The sequence below is a fragment of the Rhinopithecus bieti genome, unplaced genomic scaffold, assembly GCF_001698545.2.
Source record: "Rhinopithecus bieti isolate Rb0 unplaced genomic scaffold, ASM169854v2 scaffold_19459, whole genome shotgun sequence".
NCBI classification, from domain to species: Eukaryota; Metazoa; Chordata; class Mammalia; order Primates; family Cercopithecidae; genus Rhinopithecus; species Rhinopithecus bieti.
In genome coordinates, this window is record NW_016809864.1 from 1,664,489 (window position 1) to 1,680,774 (window position 16,286).

A 16,286-nucleotide genomic window follows, 5' to 3' on the forward strand; every position below is an offset into this window, starting at 1 on the left:
GAGCGGCGGCGGGCCGCGGGCCGCTGGACCTGGCGGCCGTGTGGATGCAGGGCAGGGTAGTGATGGCGGACCGCGGCGAGGCGCGGCTGCGGGACCCGAGCGGGGACTTCTCGGTCCGCGGCCTGGAGCGGGTGCCGCGCGGGCGGCCCTGCCTAGTCCCAGGTAATGCCCGAGCCTCACCGGGCGTCCTCTTCCCTGCTGTCCGCCGAGAGGTTCTGAGGCCAGAGTCTATCCGGGTCTTGACACTCGACGGGGGCGGGGCGTATCTGCCCCTCCTCCGGGCCTCTGCCCCTGCGGGTCCCCGCTTGGGTACCCTTGCTGCGGTCCCTCCTCGGTGAAGATCTGATGATAAGCAGTCCCTTCAACAAATACAGATTCCTGGGACTCTTCCACCTCTAGTGGGAATCTTCTGGGGAGGGACCCAGGCACCTGCATTTGTCACAAGCCCTCTCCCCCAGTTGATTTCCTTGTTCGCCATCAAGTTTTGGGAAAGACTGTCCTGGGAAACTTCTGCTCATCTTTAACGTCTCAATTCAAATGTACCTTGGCTGCAGCTTACTCGTGTTTGCCTCTTTTCTTTTCTTTTCTTTTTTTTTTTTTTTTTGAGACGGAGTCTCACTCTGTCTCCCTGGCTGGGGTGCAGTGGCACGACCTCGGCTCACTGCAGCCTCCACCTCCCATATTCAAGCGATTCTCATGCCTCAGCCTTCCGAGTAGCTGGGATTACAGGCATGTGCCACCACACCTGGCTAATTTTGTATTTTTTAGCAGAGACTGGGTTTTGCCATGTTCACCAGGCTGGTCTCAAACTCCTGGCCTCAAGTGATCTGCCCACCTTGGCCTCCCAAAGTGCTGGGATTACAGACGTGAGCCGCTCTGCACTGCCTGCTACTTCTCTTAAACCATTGATGCTCAAGCTTGAGCGTGCATCAGTCTCTCCTGGAGGGCTTCCTAAAGCTGGGATGGCTGGGGCTCCACCCTTAGGGTTTCTGAGTCATGAGGTTCAGGTGGGGCTGGAATTTTGCATTTCTAACCAGCTCCCAGGTGATGCTGATGCTGCTGGTCTGGGGACCATACTTTCGACTTATTAAATGTTTAATTTATTTGAGATAGGGGACTCACTGTTGCCCAGGCTGGACTTGAGTTCAAGCAATCCTCCTGCATCAGCCTCCTTGGGTAGCTGGGACTACAGGCCTGCACCACCATGCCTGGTGTTTGGGGGCCATACTTTGAGAATCACTGGGCCAGACCAAGCTACTGGAGGGCTAGAGCTGTGTCCTGACAACGGTATCCTCAGCATCTGGCCCAGTGCCTGACACGTAAGTGCTCCAAGAACCAGTTGTCTTGAGTGACAGGCAGTGGGCATCCATCTCACTTGTTCCCTGGGATGTCAATTGAGCACGTGTTGTACATCAGCCCCCCGTGTGCAGTGCTGGGCTGCAGCTGAGACCCAGATAAAGTCTGCTGGGAGACAGGCGGTGAGCAAATGTCCCAGAGGATCACTGACCCCTGGGGAGCCGTGAGGATGTGCAAGGTGCTGAGTGGCCCAGGGAGGCTTCTAGAGGATGTGAGGTCTAAGCTGAGGAGGTCTGAGGATCCATGGACCTTCCCTCACCTCGGCTCCCTCCCCTGGGAAATCAGGGCAAGATCACTTCATTCCTAAGGGCCCTTCCTGCTCAGTCTTGGAGTCTAACTAGAGATAAGTCAGTGGTCTGGTCTGAGCTGCTTTGGTCTGGGACAGGCTTAGGTCGAATTTTTGGCTCCACTCCTTCCCAGCTGAGCTGCCTGGAGCACTTCTGTTAACTTTTCTGGACTTGTACTATTTTGTAAAAGGGAGTGAATCATTCCTGCCTGTTGTGTGGATTCAGTAAGTAAACAACTGCCTTAACACTGCACCTGGCTCATAGTGAAGGTGCAAAACATTGGGACCTGTTTACTGCCACATGCTCCTGTTCCCTCCCCCAACCGACTTACCCTTCAGCTTTCCCTCTCTTCCTGCCCTCAGCCCCAGCGTTGGTCTAGGATAGGGTCAGCAAACTACAGGCCTCCTCTTTTCACGTGTCCTGCGAACTGAAAATGCTGTTAAATGTTTTATTTATTACTATTATTATTTTTGAGACAGAGTGTCACTCTGTCTCTCTGGCTGGAGTGCAGTGATGCAATCATGGCTCACTGCAACCTCCACCTCCTGGGTTCAGGCAATTCTTGTGCCTCAGCCTCCTGAGTAGATGGGATTACAGGCGTGCACCACCACACCCGGCTAATTGTTGTAGTTCTAGTAGAGATGGGGTTTCACCATGTTGGCCAGACTGGTTGGTCTCGAGCTCCTGGCCTCCCAAAGTGCTGGGACTACAGGCATGAGCCACTGCGCCTGGTGGGATTTCACATTTTTAAATGGTTGAAAAAAAAATCATGACGTGAAAAGCATATTACATTCAAGCATCAGTGTTCATAAGTAAAGTTTTATTGGAATACATTGGTAATTTACAGAATGTCTTGGGCCTCTGTCCCACTACAGCTAGAGTTGAGTATTTGGGACAGAGACCCTGTGGTGGGAGAAGCACAAAATATTTACTATCTGGCCCTTTACAGAAAAAGTTTGACAACCCTTGGCCTTAGCCTTGGCCCAGCATGTAACCCATGCTGCTTGGTGTGTTGATTTGCAGGTGAAGCCCCTTGCAGGCAGGCTGGGGCAGTCTCCTGTCTGGTCTCAGCCCTGGCATAAGCCTGGCATCTAGTAAATACTTCAGTGTTTGAACCAATGGGCATTGGTGAACCTGTCTGACATACCCATTGGCCTGAATGCCAGCTGGCAGGGGTCCTGTCATATCCTCTTGTTAATTAATACCGAGTCTAGCTTGACAAAGTTGAGTCACTGCCATTAGGCAGGGAGGCAGGGAGGTAATCAGGCCACTAAAACACAAAGTAACATTGCAGGCAAGAGTGAGGTGGTGCAGAGGAGGAACAGCTGATCCAGGCTTGAGGGCTCAGGGAACGCCTCCTGGAAGAGGCAGCCCGGAAGGATGCATTGGAGCTATCTATAAGGACCAACTCTCCTGGGTTGCCTGGGACTGAAAGCGTCCTGGGATGTGGGACTTGCAGTGTTAAAACTGAGACAGTTGGGCACCCTCTGTCAGTGTGCAGTGGCAGGAGATTGTGCAGCTGTATGGAACAGCCTGTGCAAAGGCTTGGAGGGCATAGAGCCCTGTGCCTTTGGGGAGCCTGAGGCAGCGGTGGAAGGTAGGATAGAGCCTCAGTGGCTGTCTGGAAGGACATGCCTGCTTCAAGATGGCCTTGAACTCTGCTCACCTCACTGCTGCTGCTCTAGTGCTGTTCCTCTACCACCTCTTCCTCTGGAACATCCAGGAGTTTGTTTCCATAAACCTAAGGTGCTGAAGAGGCGAGTTGAATGAGAAGCTCTTCCTGCCCTCAGGCTGCTGTCTGTCTGCAGGAGAATCGGAGAAACCATGCTTACCTAGATGGTGCTTGGATCAACTGAGTTCTGGAGGCAGGAGGTGGATTCAAGAATGTTGACTGCAGCATTGGGGTGGGGATGGTTTCGAAGAGGAGGAAGCTGGCAGGAGATGGGCCGTAGCCATTGGAATGGTCAGGGCAACCACGGGGTGGGGATGTGGGAAGGAGAGGGAGGGACAGTGGAGAGCTGCTTTGGAGTGTGAGAGGGTGTGGGTAGAACCTACAGGGCCAGTTTGTCCCATCGCATGCCTTTGAGCTCATCTGACTGGCTGTGTGTGCCTTCCTAGTAGAGCTCCTGTTCCCCTCTCCTGGTTGGAATGCCCTTGGGCTTGTTCTTCTTTTCCTGGGCCGTTAGTCGTTCTACTTCTATGGGTTCCAACCCTACCAGCGCTTTAGGTCTGTTCAGAGGGGATGGCAAGTGCATTTTCAGAACCAGTCTGTCACGGAGGGACCCAGTGGAATGTGAGGAGGAGTTCTGACATACCTGAGCACATCCTGCCTGGGGTTGAACAGCGGAATCAGGGGTCAGCTTGCCTGGCTTCCTTCAGTCAAAGCCCCAGGCCCCAACGTACAGTGCAATGAAAGCAGCCTTACAGGGGCAGGCAGCGGGACTGGCACCCGGCCTGTCTTTCCTGCAGTGTTTGGAGTTTTCTTTTACACAATCGGGTTTTGTGTGGTTGAGACTGGCCAAGTTTTGCTTTCAAGGAGAGTCACTTCCCCAAGGGAATGGGAAGAGAGTCACAGTTAATATGTCATTAGATCATCCCGGTGGCAGCCGGCCCTGGTGTGGATTTGCTTGTATGTGCTGGAGGAGGTGGCAGGGATACATTCCAGCAGTTGGAACAATGGGGCGGGGGGCTGCCTGCCCAGCCTTTTCGGCAACGTGGAGGGAAAATTGGATTTGCTTGGTCAGAGGGTGTCTGCAGAAAGAGGATGTGACCTGTGCACAGAAACCAGTCACATACCCTGTAGCATTGAGCAAGGAACGGGATTAGAGGAAAGCTAAGGTTTTCTGCTCCTACCTCAGAGCAGGCTAATTATAGCTCACTCTGACGGGAGCGTTGCCTCCATTCTTTGGGCATGATTACATTTTACATGACAGTTTTGTTTGGCCTAGTGAAATCAGAAACAAAGAAGATGGCCGGGTTCGGTGGCTCATGCCTGTTAATCTCAGCACTTTGGGAAACCAAGGTGGGTGGATCATCTGAGGTCAGGAGTTCAAGACCAGCTTGGCCAACATGTGAAACCCTGTCTCCACTAAAATGAAAAGTTAGCTAGGTGTGGGGCAGGCATTTATAATCCTGGCTACTCAGGAGGCACAAGAATCGCTTAAACTAGGAGGCGGAGGTTGCAATGAGCAACCTCCTGAGATTGTACCACTGCACTCCAGCCTGGGCGACAGAGCAAGACTCTGTCTCAAAGGAAAAAAAAGAACATTACTATGGGCTTTTCTTCTTTTTCTAGGAAAGTATGTGATGGTGATGGGAGTGGTTCAGGCCTGCAGCCCTGAGCCCTGCCTGCAGGCGGTGAAGATGACAGACCTTTCTGATAATCCCATTCATGAAAGTATGTGGGAACTGGAAGTGGAAGATTTACACAAGAATATTCCTTAGATAATGTTGGAACTGTCATTAAAAACAACCAAAATCCTGAAACTGTTTAGAAGCTTATAATGATGTGGATTTCATGGACATTTTTCAGTGCATATTTTTCAAAAGTTTCTCAGAAAGCCTTGCTTTGGTTGTCCAAGGAGTCCGGATGTAGGAATGTTTAAGTCCTGGGATACTTCATTGACACAGCCTCTGCCGCCCCTTGCTTTGCCTGTGTTCGCTGATGAAAAGCAGATGGCTTGTGTTTCTTTTTCCTTCCTGGTTTGTGTGTGTTAATTCTCTCTCTCTCTCTCAGACACAGAAGTCTCATGTTGCATTTTCCAAATTTTATGAGTGATGATACTTTTTCCATTTCTGCTGCATCGCTGTTTTACAATGCAAAATTTAAGCTTGGTTATTGCCCGTGGTGATTAAAGTGTGGTTATGGGCAGGAAGACAGACTGTGTGAAAAAGGAATGACATCAGGGCTCCTCATCTTCATTAGCAACTACCATAACCAGTTTGCAAGTCAAATGGCGTATTTCCTAACAGCAGGCACGGTGGCCCCTGAAAGACAACAGCTCCCTTTCTGCTTCGGACACCACTCAAACGTTTAGACACGGCTCTATCCATTTTCCTAGCTAGAGAAGGTGATACCTTCTTCTATCACTCAGAGATGTTGAGACGTTTTCAGAATTTCTTATTGAAATGAAAAACATCAAGATAAAGGACGCCTTTCAGGCATTAGCTAAACTTTTGCTGCATAACTTTGGGTGAGACATGGTGAGCCTCCTGGTTTAGAGTTCTTTTGTCTTTTTGTATGGAATGACTTTTTGCTGTGATTGTTTTGAATGTTGGGTTTCTGCTGTCTGCTTAGTACCCATGCCTGAATTTTCTGAGACTGTAAATATCAAGGGAGTTAGATTATGTTATGACATGATTGTAGACTTTCATCTGGATTATTGATATTCTACCTCTAATAAATTGTTTAATAAGCTGTATGGATTTTTTTTTTAATAGACTTAAAAAAAAAACAGTTTTAGGTTTTCAGGAAAATGGAGGAGAAACTACAGCATTCCCATATACTCCACACTCACACCCCACTCCGTTTTTCCAGCTGTGAACATCTTTTATTAGGATGGTACATTTGATAAACCAACATTACATTGTTATTAGCTGAAGTCTAGTTTACATTAGGCTTCATTCCTTCTCTTATACATTCTGTGGATTTTGCCAAATGCATAGTAACATGTATCCACCATTACAGTATCATCCAGAACAGTTTCACTGCCCTAAAAATCCTCTGGGTTCCCCTTATTCACCCCTCCGCTGCAACCCTGACAATCACTCATCTTTCTTTTCAGTTTTGCCTTTGCCAGAATATCACATAGTTGGATCATACAGTAAGTAATTTTTTCAGACTGGCTTCTTTCATTTACTATGCATACAAGATTCTTCCATATCTTTTTTTTTTTTTTTCTTTTTTAAGACAGTCTCACTCTTGCCCAGGCTAGAGTGCAAGGGCACAATCACAGCTCACCACAGCCTCAACCTCTCAGGCTCAGGTGATGCTCCCATCTCAGCCTCTCAGGTAGCAGGACTACAGGTACGTGTCACCATGCCTGGTTAATTTTTTTTTTTTTTTGAGATGGAGTCTCGCTCTGTCACCCAGGCTGGAGTGCAGTGGCGCGATCTCACCTCCCTGTAAGCTCCGCCTCCTGAGTTCAAGCGATTCTCCTGCCTCAACCTCCGAGTAGCTGGGACTAGAGGCCATCATGCCCGGCTAATTTTTTGTATTTTTAGTAGAGATGGGGTTTCACCATGTTAGCCAGGATGGTCTCAATCTCCTGACCTTGTGATCCGCCTGCCTCAGCCTCCCAAAGTGCTGGGATTACAGGCATGAGCCACAGTGCCTGGGCCATGCCTGGTTAATTTTTTGTGTGTTTTTTGTAGAGAGAGGGTTTTGCCATGTTGCCCAGGCTGGTCTCAAACTCCTGGGCTCAAGCAGTCTTCCTCCCTCAGCTTCCCAAAGTGCTGGGATTACAGGTGTGAACTACTGTGTCTGAGATCCTCCAGGTCTTTTTGCAGCTTGTTAGCGCTTTCTTTTTTTCTTTCTTTCTTTTTTTTTTTAAATAAATGCCCATGCTTATTACAAGATGGAAACATGAATAATTCCTTAGGGACTCTTTTTTTGAGACAGAGTCTAACCCTGTCACCCAGGCTGGAGTGCAGTGGTGTGATCTCTGCTCACTACAACCTCTGCCTCCCAGGTTCAAGCTATTCTCCTGCCTCAGCCTCCTGAGTAGCTGGGATTACAGATGTGTTCCACCATGCCCAGCTAATTTATTTATTTATTGAGTTTTTTATTTTTGTTTGTTTAAGAGGGGGCCTTGCCCTGTCACCCAGGCTGGCATACAGTGGTGCAATCATGGCTCCGGCCTCAACCTCCCAAGCTTAAGCAATCCTCACACCTCAGCCTCCTGAGTAGCTGGGACTACAGGCATGAATTCCTGGGCTCAAGCTATCCTCCCGCCTTAGCCTCCCAAAGTGCTGGGATTACAGGCATGAGCCACCATGCCCGGCCAGCTCATTTCTTTTTATCACTGAATAATATTCCATTGTATGGATGCACCATAGTTTTATCTAATCCACCTATTGAAGGACATCTTACTTGACTCCAATCTTTGGTAACTACGAATAGAGCTGCTGTAAACATTCATGCCCAGGTTTTGTGTGGGTGTAAGTTTTCATTTACTGGGGTAAATGCCTGGGAGTGCAGTTGCTGGGCCATATGGTAAACCTATGGTTAGCGTTGTAGAAACTGCCAGACTGCTTTTGCATGCTCACCAGCAATGAAGGGGAGTCGCTGTTCCACATCCTCTCCAGCACTGAGTGTTGTCAGTGTCTTGGGAGTGCTGTGCTTTTCAACTATTTTCTTTTTAGAGCGGGGTACATTGCAAAGTGTGCATCGTTTTTGTTGCCCACATGAAGCTTGTTTTGAACTGTTTTATGTTCACAGTTTGGGATTTTCAGGCAATATTGCTGAGCTTTAACAGGCGCTTTGCAGTCCTGTGAACCTGAATTTGAGCCCTTCATCTGCCACTGACCTTGCTGCTCATAGGTGACTATGAGCAAGGTACCTAACTTCTCCGTTCTTTAGTTTCTTTAGCTGTAAAATGCAGATTATGCCCAGCTCATAGCACTGGTGTGAGGAATAAATGATACGTGTAGATCACTTTTATATGATATGTGACACTTAGTGGGCACCAAATCATTATTGCTGGAAGGATCGGTACGTTCTTACGTTCTTGCTTGTCTACACACACAAACACACACACACACACACACACAGATTGCAAAGATAGTACAAAGAGTTCCCATATACCTGTACCCAGCTACACCTATTACTAACATGTTAGTACAGTGCATTTGTTAAAATTAATGAACAAATATTGAGATGTTATTAACCCAAGTCTGTATTTCATTCAGATTTCTTTGGGGTTTTCCTAATGTCCTTTCCCATTCCAGGGTCCCATCCGGGACACCACATTCCATTTTGTCATCATGTCTCCCTAGGCTCTGTCCCTGGCTGGGTCACTCAATCAGTTGCTTTTAATTGCATTTAAATTTAATTTTGGTGCACACAATGAGATCTCTGTTACAGAATTCTTAGGTTAAAACTTAGTCACAATGGCTGGGTGCAGTGGCTCACGTCTGTAATCACAACACTTTGAGAGGTCGAGGCAGGCTGATCACCGGAGGCCAGGTGTTCGAGACCAGCTTGGGCAACATAGTGAGTCCTCCATCTCTACTAAAAATACAAAAAAATTTGCCAGGCATGGTGACATGCACCTGTAATCCCAGCTACTCTGGAGGCTGAAGCATGAGAATCTCTTGAACCTGGGAGGTGGGGGTTCAGTGAACCAGATCGTGCCACTGCACTCCACTCTGGACAACAGAGCCAGACTCAAAAAAAAAAAAAAAAAAAAAAAAAAAAAAAAAAAAACAAACCTTATTTACAAATTATTATGGGACACTCAGTAGTAGCCCCTGAGCTAGATGTGTGGTACACTCCCAAGGCATTAACCTGAAGTCTGCCCTACTGTGGCGAGACCTGCTTCTGTGCTAGAAAACAGACTGAAGCTGCCGAAAACCACCTGTACCATATCCTGCCCCATTTGTCCTCACCCAGCGTCTGGTAAATAATGTCCATTGAAAAATGCTGGTTGGGCTGACATGGTGGCTTAAGCGATAATGCATCTCAGGAGTGTGCTAGGGGGTGGAGGTAGGAAAAGGAAGGCACTGTGTGTTTTTTCTGACAGTCCCCTCAAAACTGCTGGTGGCTTGGTGCTGGAAGGCTGTCGCCTCAGCATGTTAGCTGAGCTGTGGTTTCTCTGAATGTTAATAACTTTCACTGTTTCGGCTTGAGTTTCCTCCTTGACATCACCAAATGAAAACATATGTCAGAGGTTTTGGGTTTCTGGTGCCAAATCCAAGTTGGTTTATCAGCCATCGCTCCCCGCCAGACAATGGAGGCTGTGTGCTGGGGCGGAGCCGCTTCCCCTTTGACATTGGCTCTTTTCTAAGAACCGAAAATAAGCCACCGAGGCTGTGACTTCACTTTTCTTGGAACTGCTTTACATTACCCCCAAAATGGAGAAAACCCTCATTTAGCAGCTTTTGGATTGCCAAGTTCTCTAATTCTTTCTGTTGCATATTCTTGTTATGCTCAAGTTTTACTGACAAATTCTTCTGCATCAGGTGAAGCAGGAAGGGGAAGGAAGGACCATGTGTGAAGTAACTGAGTGCTTTCTTGCCTGGCCTGTGGGTGTGTGGTTTCATGGTTGAGGAGAAAAAGCACCTGGAAGACACACTGTGTGTGGAATGCCTTCCAGTTTCAAGGGTGACAACCCTGCGATCTGCAGGTCAGCAGATGGCCTTGGGCTGGCGTTGCTGAACATCAGGCTACAGCCAAAACTTACAGAGCAGCCGCCTGCAGCAAGAATAAGGAGAAAACCCCATTTTCAGTCATAATGACCTACATTTAGTAGATATTTTGGAGCCTGTGCGAAAGGACATCTTCAAGGGGCCTCTGCCTCCTTGCGATAAGGGAGACAGTGATGTTAGTCAAACCTGGGGTCCAGTCCTGGTCCTGCCCGTTCCTGTCTGACTTTGGCCTTGGAAGTCAGTCTGTGAAGCGGAGACACCTCTTCCTTCAAAGGGTGGTAGCTGGTAAGTTCCTGGGAACGGAATTAGGTTTCCCCTCCTGAGAGTGGATCTCTGTAGACAGGCACACACGTTGTTCTGAAATCATCTCTTGCTATCTGTCCCTGTTAGAGGCGCTTCCAGTGACATCGTGATTGTGTCTTATTTATCTCAGTGTCCCTGCCCAGCATGGGGTCTTAAGTAACATAAATGGGGGGTGGGTCAGTGTTAGGACTGGCTGGGTTTTAGGCTGGAAGACAGGAAATATACAAGCAAAGGCACAGTGTCTTAAATTTATCCTTGGCCCACAGCAGTTTTCGGATGAAAGGAACCCCCTGCTTAGGAGGGCCTTTTGAATGGCCGCCCTGTGTAGTTTATAGCAGGCCCAAGGGTGCTGGCTTGACTGTTGGGGAGTGCTGTTTAAGTACAGAGGAAAGACTTGGTAAAGACATAAAATGGTGGAGGAAAAGGAGCGAGACAGCCGAGTCCAAAAAACGATTCATGTGGTTTGGACAGAATCTGAAATGAGAGTCCTTTGAGACTGACTGAATGTCTCTTGATAAAGAGTGCAAGTTCAGCTGGGCGCAGTGGCTCATGCCTGAAATTCCAGCACTTTGGGAGGCTGAGGCGGACAGATCACCTGGGGTCAGGAGTTCAAGATCAGCCTGGCCAACATGGTGAAACCCCGTCTCGACTAAAAATATAAAAAATTAGGTGGGTGTGGTGATGTGTGCCTGTAATCCCAGCTACTCAGGAGGCTGAGGCAGGAGAATCGCTTGAACCCAGGAGATGGAGGTTGCAGTGAGTGGAGATCGCGCCACTGCACTCCAGCCTGGGCAACAGAGCAAAACTCTGTCTCAAAAATAAAAAAATAAAAAGAATGCAAATTCAACTAAAAGTTAAGTGCCAGGGACTGTGCTAGAAGCCGTCTCGTGAGTTGCTTCATTTTACTGTCCCAGTACCCCTGGGAGGTCCGTTTCACCTCTGCCCTTTCACAGCTGTGAAAACTGCTGCCACAGAGATGAAGTCCTTTTTCCAGGGGCATCTAGCTGGCAGCCGAAGAGCCAGGTGGTGAACCAGTAGGTGCCCCTTGTCGTTAAGGACACTGTTGTTGCGGGTGGCCAGGACTAGGCCCTTCCCTAGGGCAGCTCTTGCCCAGGGCAGCTCTGGGAGCTGATGGTCTCTACATGGGCGCTGGCCCCCTCTGCTGGTCTGTGCATGGAAAATGGGATGACAACCAGTCACCAGAAAACAAGGGCACAGAATGGAGCAAAGGAACGAAATGAGGCCATGAGAAGCTTCACCCCTGTCTACCCAGGAGTTCTGCTCATTATGGCCAAGCTGAGGTGGGGGTGGAGAGAGTGCTGGATTTGGCGGTCAGATGGATTCTGAGGAGCTTGCAGTGGGGCCAGCCCCACTGTTCATTCAGGAGATGACCTTGGGTGGGTTATTTCACTGCCCTTACTTCTGATGTCCATAGAGAAGGGATGACGTGGAGTCAGAGAGGTTAAATAATTCATTCAAATGACTGTTCACTGGGATCCAGTGCTTCAAAGTTCACTTTAGTGGCCTTTCTGTCACCAAGCACCTGCTGGGTTCCAGACTCTGGATACACGAGGTAAATGAGACATGTGGCTGCCCCCTGTACTCATGGTATCTTCTTGGACGTCCCATTCCTCCTTAGCGTTCCCGTTTAAGCCCGAGAAAGTCCCGTGCTTTTAACAACTTGTGTGGTTAGATTGGGCTCACCTGGGTATCCAGGCTAATCTTCCCGTCCTAATGCCCTGACTAATCCCATCTGCAAAGTCTTGCTACGTAAGGTAACATATTCAGAGGTTCTGGGGATTAGGGTGTGGACATCATTGTGTGGGGAGGGACATTCTGCCTACCTAGTTGGCCCTCTAGACCCCAATGATGTGTGTTCATGCCAAATACAAAATACACTCACCCTGCCCCAAGGCCTCATCCCATTATAACATCAACTGAAGAGTCCCAAATCTACTCTAAATCTCGTCACCTAATCACCTCACTCTAGTACTGGGGAGGCTTTGGGTATGACCCATCCTGGGCAGTTTGTCTCCTTCTGTGAACCTGGAACTCACTAAACCAGTTACCAGGCCCTAGAGTGCAGTGGGCGGCCGCCCAGAGGAGCACAATCCAGTGCTGTCCCTGATCCAAGGGACCTGAGATGTGATATGGGCAAGAAAGATAAGGAGGAAACAATGAGGCTGTACACCCAGAAATACCAAACCGCCAAGCCTCCCTCTCTCCTGGTGACACAGGACAGGGAAAGGAGTTTCTCCAAAGGGCCTGTCAGCACCGAATTCCACGTCCTGTGAGTTTGGGAAGAGGCCAAGCTAGACGCCTTCCTCCAGTGGGTACTGCTCATTTTAGAAAGTGAGTCAGTCTGGGCGTGGCGGCTCACAGCTGTAACCCCAGCACTTTGGGTGGCCGAGGTGGGTGATCACCTGAAGCCAGGAGTTTGCGATCAGCCTGGCCAACATGGCAAAACCCTGTTCCTACTAAAAATACAAAAATTAGCTAGGGGTGGTGGTGCATGCCTGTGGTCCCAGCTACTCGGGAGGCTGAGGCAGGAGAATTACTTGAACCCAGGAGGTGGTGGTTGCGGTGAGCTGAGATCGTGCCATGCACTCCAGCCTCGGTAACAGATGAGACTGAGACTCTGTCTCAAGAAAAAAAAAAGGAGAGTCAGTGCCTGCACTGGGGTCTTCCATCGGACAGCTGTGTATTACTGCAGGTGAAGGTTTTCCCAGAGCACAGCTGAGCCTGGTCATCCTGCATGTAGGACTCAGTGTTGTCAAAAGTAGCTGATTATCAGTTCCACCTGGGCTGTTTTTAACCTGGTCCCTACCCATATCTTTAATTAGGATCCACGTGCTGGGGGCTTAGGGAAGTCTATGCTTTTAGAAAGCTCTCCGGTGAGTCTTGTCATCAACCAGGCTTGGCAGCCACAGATCTACAGCTTCCTGGCCCAGAGACACCTGGGCCACAGGAGGGGTCAGAGCTGCCAGTGGCACTGGTTGTGAACTGGTGAAGGCTCCCTCGGGTGGGGATCCTGGAGCCCTGAGGACAAGGACCAAGGGGCCTATGCATGCCCCAGGCTTCTGAGGAGGAGAAGGAAGGAAGGATGGAAAAAGCCCATGTGGAGGAGGAGGGCTGTTCTACCTCTTGGATGTCCAGGGTCATCTTGATGCTGGGCCGTTGCAAGGTAGTGATATCAAGTTCCCTTTTTAAAAAGCCCTATGGCTGGGTGCAGTGGCTCCCTCCTGTAATCCCAGCACTGTGGGAGGACAAAGCGGGCAGATCACCTGAGGTCAGGAGTTCCAGACCAGCCTGGCCAACATGGTAAAACCCTGTCTCTACTAAAAATACAAAAATTAGCCGGGTGTGGTGGTGGGTGCCTGTAATCCCAGCTACTTGGGAAGCTAAGGCAGGAGAGTCTCTTGAACCCGGGAGTCAGAGCTTGCAGGGATCTGAGATGGCGCCACTGCACTCCAGCCTGGGCAACAGAACAAGACTACATCTCGGGGGAAAAAAGAGTGAGCGCTTTTACAGAAAACTACTAAGTAAACAATAGTACGGTGGTACCCAAGTGACTGATATTTGGATACTGTTTCTTGATGTTCTAAAGTAGAGCTGCACTGTCTAATGTGATTGTCACCAGCCTCATAGAGCTGTGGAGTACTTGGAGTGTGCTAGTGTGACAGGCGGAGTTGCCAGACTTAGTAAATACAAGTTGAGGGTGCCTCCCTCTCCACCAGTGTGGGCTGTGCACAGTGACTTCCTTCCAGAATGGAAATGGAGATCAAAGAGTAACTTTACAGTGGTGAAACCTGACAAACTGCCTCAGCCAGCTGGCCAAGGTTAATATCAAGCGATATATCACGTTAATAGCACACATGGGGCCCTAAGACACCTGAGGCCCTAGGAGGCCAGGACTTAGAAGCCTCGAATTCCGCAGCCAGTCCTCTTCTCAGTGCCCTCACGTGGCTCCTGCAGAGAGTAGGGACAGTGTCCTAAGGGGCCTTTGGGAGCTTGATGTGACCACATGAGGTCTCTTGGAGGCCTGGAGAGGCATTTGCAGACATGGTGTCTCCCATAGGTATGACAGTTGGGGTTGGTGCTTGAGATCTCTGGTCAGAGCCTGTAATGCCACATCATGAATTGCCACAAACTTAGCAGCTTAAAAAACTGTGTATTAATATCTCACAGTTTCTGTGAGTCAGGGTCTGGCAGGGTGTGGTTGGGTTCTCTGCTTAGGGCCTTGTTAGGCCAAAATCAAGTGTCGGCCAGCTGAGTTCTCTTCAGGAGGCTCTGGGAAGAATCCAGAATGGGCATCCAGGCTCATCAGGCTGTTGGCAGAATTCAGTTCTTGCAATTGTAGGGCTGAGGTCCCATTTCCTTGCTGGCTGTAAACTGGAGGCTCCTGGAGGTCCCCTCCATCTTCAGGAATAAGACTCGAATCTGCCTCGTGCTCTCCAGCCTCTGATTTCCTGGGCCCGGGTTTAGAGAGGGCTCATGTGATTGGCTCAGGTCCTCTGCCTTAAGATCAAGTGATTTGGGACTTTACATCTGCAAAATCACTGCAGAGCAACACCTAGATTCATGTTCGATTGAATGCCTGGGGGAAGGTGTATCCAATAGGGGTGGGAATCGGGTCTGTGGAGGGGAAGGGGTATCTCAGAATTCTGTCCACAAGGACCTGCCAGATGGAACAGCATAAGAGGGCTTCAGATCCAGACAGCATGGTTCCAATCCCAGCTTTACAACCACTCAATAAATGGTTTGGGACACACAGCCTCTTTGGGCTTCTGTTTCCTCACTTTGCAAAATTGGAGTAAGAACAACCTTGTTCACAGGCGTGTAGTCCCAGCTACTCAGGAGGTTGAGGCAGGAGAATCACTTGAACCCAGGAGGCGGAGGTTACAGTGAGCCAAGATGACACCACTGCACCCCAGCCTGGGTGACACAGCAAGACTCCATCACACACACACACACACACACACACACACACACAAAACCGCCTTGTTAAATTCATCCCGTGTGTTGATGCGCTGGCTGTAATATTCCTGCTATTATTAGTCACTTGCTTCCAGAGCTGCCCTGCCCGTTGCGAGAGCTCTTTTGTCTTTCTAGGTGGGAGAATCATGTTTTCCCTGCCTTTACCACATTCTCCGCCTCTCTGGCTGGTGTCATGGTCCTTTAAGGAGAGTGAGCGCGTTGACTCCGGGATCTAGGTCTCCCCAGTTTGGCAGCTGGCCCTGGCTTGGCATGAGAAATAAATGTCAGTGGGAAAAATCTTTTTAAAGATGTATGTATGTAGTAAAATGCATATCCAAACACAAACGTCGTTGCACATGTTGATGTGTCTTAAGAAACCCCGGGGTAGGGAAGTTTGGTAGGTGGACGTTATTTTCCATCTCCTTTCTCATTGCATGGCGCATGGAAGATGAGATTTTGGCTTTAGCATTTCGCTGTGAGTGTCCTGTTTATTTCATGGTCATGGGCCTTTAGTACCAAATTTACTTGAAAACCTTGTGAAATTATTTATACAGAAAGAATGAGGAGTCATGGGTAATGGGAAAGCAACCAGCCAGTTTTGCAAAAATTCCAACATGAGTGATTTATAACTAATTGGAAAAACATGTCTCTTCTCAGTTGCCTTAATCCTTTTTGCAGTGCTGGGTGCCATAAGCATTCCCAGAAGGTTTAAGGAGCATAATCAGCTCCCAAGTTGGTCTGCACAGTGACAAAAAAGGACAAAGGGCTCTGCCTGCATCTGAGGGTCCTTCGGTCACGGCCAGCTCTGTCTCGGGGAGCAAAGACCCTGTCTGTCATCAACCTTCCTGGCGGAGGCAAGGGAATGGGTTTGGGATAGTAGAGTGTGGGCACTTGTTCTGGCTGGAAACTTAGCCTTCAAAACAAGATTCCGGAGGCAGAGTTTGAGACCCAAACAGGAAAAGGAAATGCCCAGTGTTGAAGTACTCAGAGGGGAGG

At 49.1% G+C, this 16,286-nt stretch overlaps 1 protein-coding gene and 1 long non-coding RNA gene across 2 annotated transcripts in view; one reads left to right on the forward strand and one right to left on the reverse strand.

The window, feature by feature from the left end:
• RMI2 (RecQ mediated genome instability 2) overlaps nt 1-6,062 on the forward strand; it is a 6,569-nt gene extending 507 nt beyond the window's left edge. The window contains exons 2-3 of the mRNA XM_017890701.1: nt 4-162; nt 4,939-6,062. Coding sequence (XP_017746190.1) covers nt 4-162; nt 4,939-5,087 — 308 coding nt within the window. The 3' untranslated portion in view covers nt 5,088-6,062. The remainder of the gene's footprint in view (nt 1-3; nt 163-4,938) is intronic.
• On the reverse strand, nt 2,449-3,629 carry LOC108541235 (uncharacterized). The gene is made up of 2 exons (XR_001888912.1): nt 3,476-3,629; nt 2,449-3,392 (listed from the first exon to the last, which is right to left on the reverse strand). It is a non-coding gene; the product is annotated as an uncharacterized LOC108541235 (long non-coding RNA).
• Nucleotides 6,063-16,286: the final 10,224 nt, after the last annotated feature.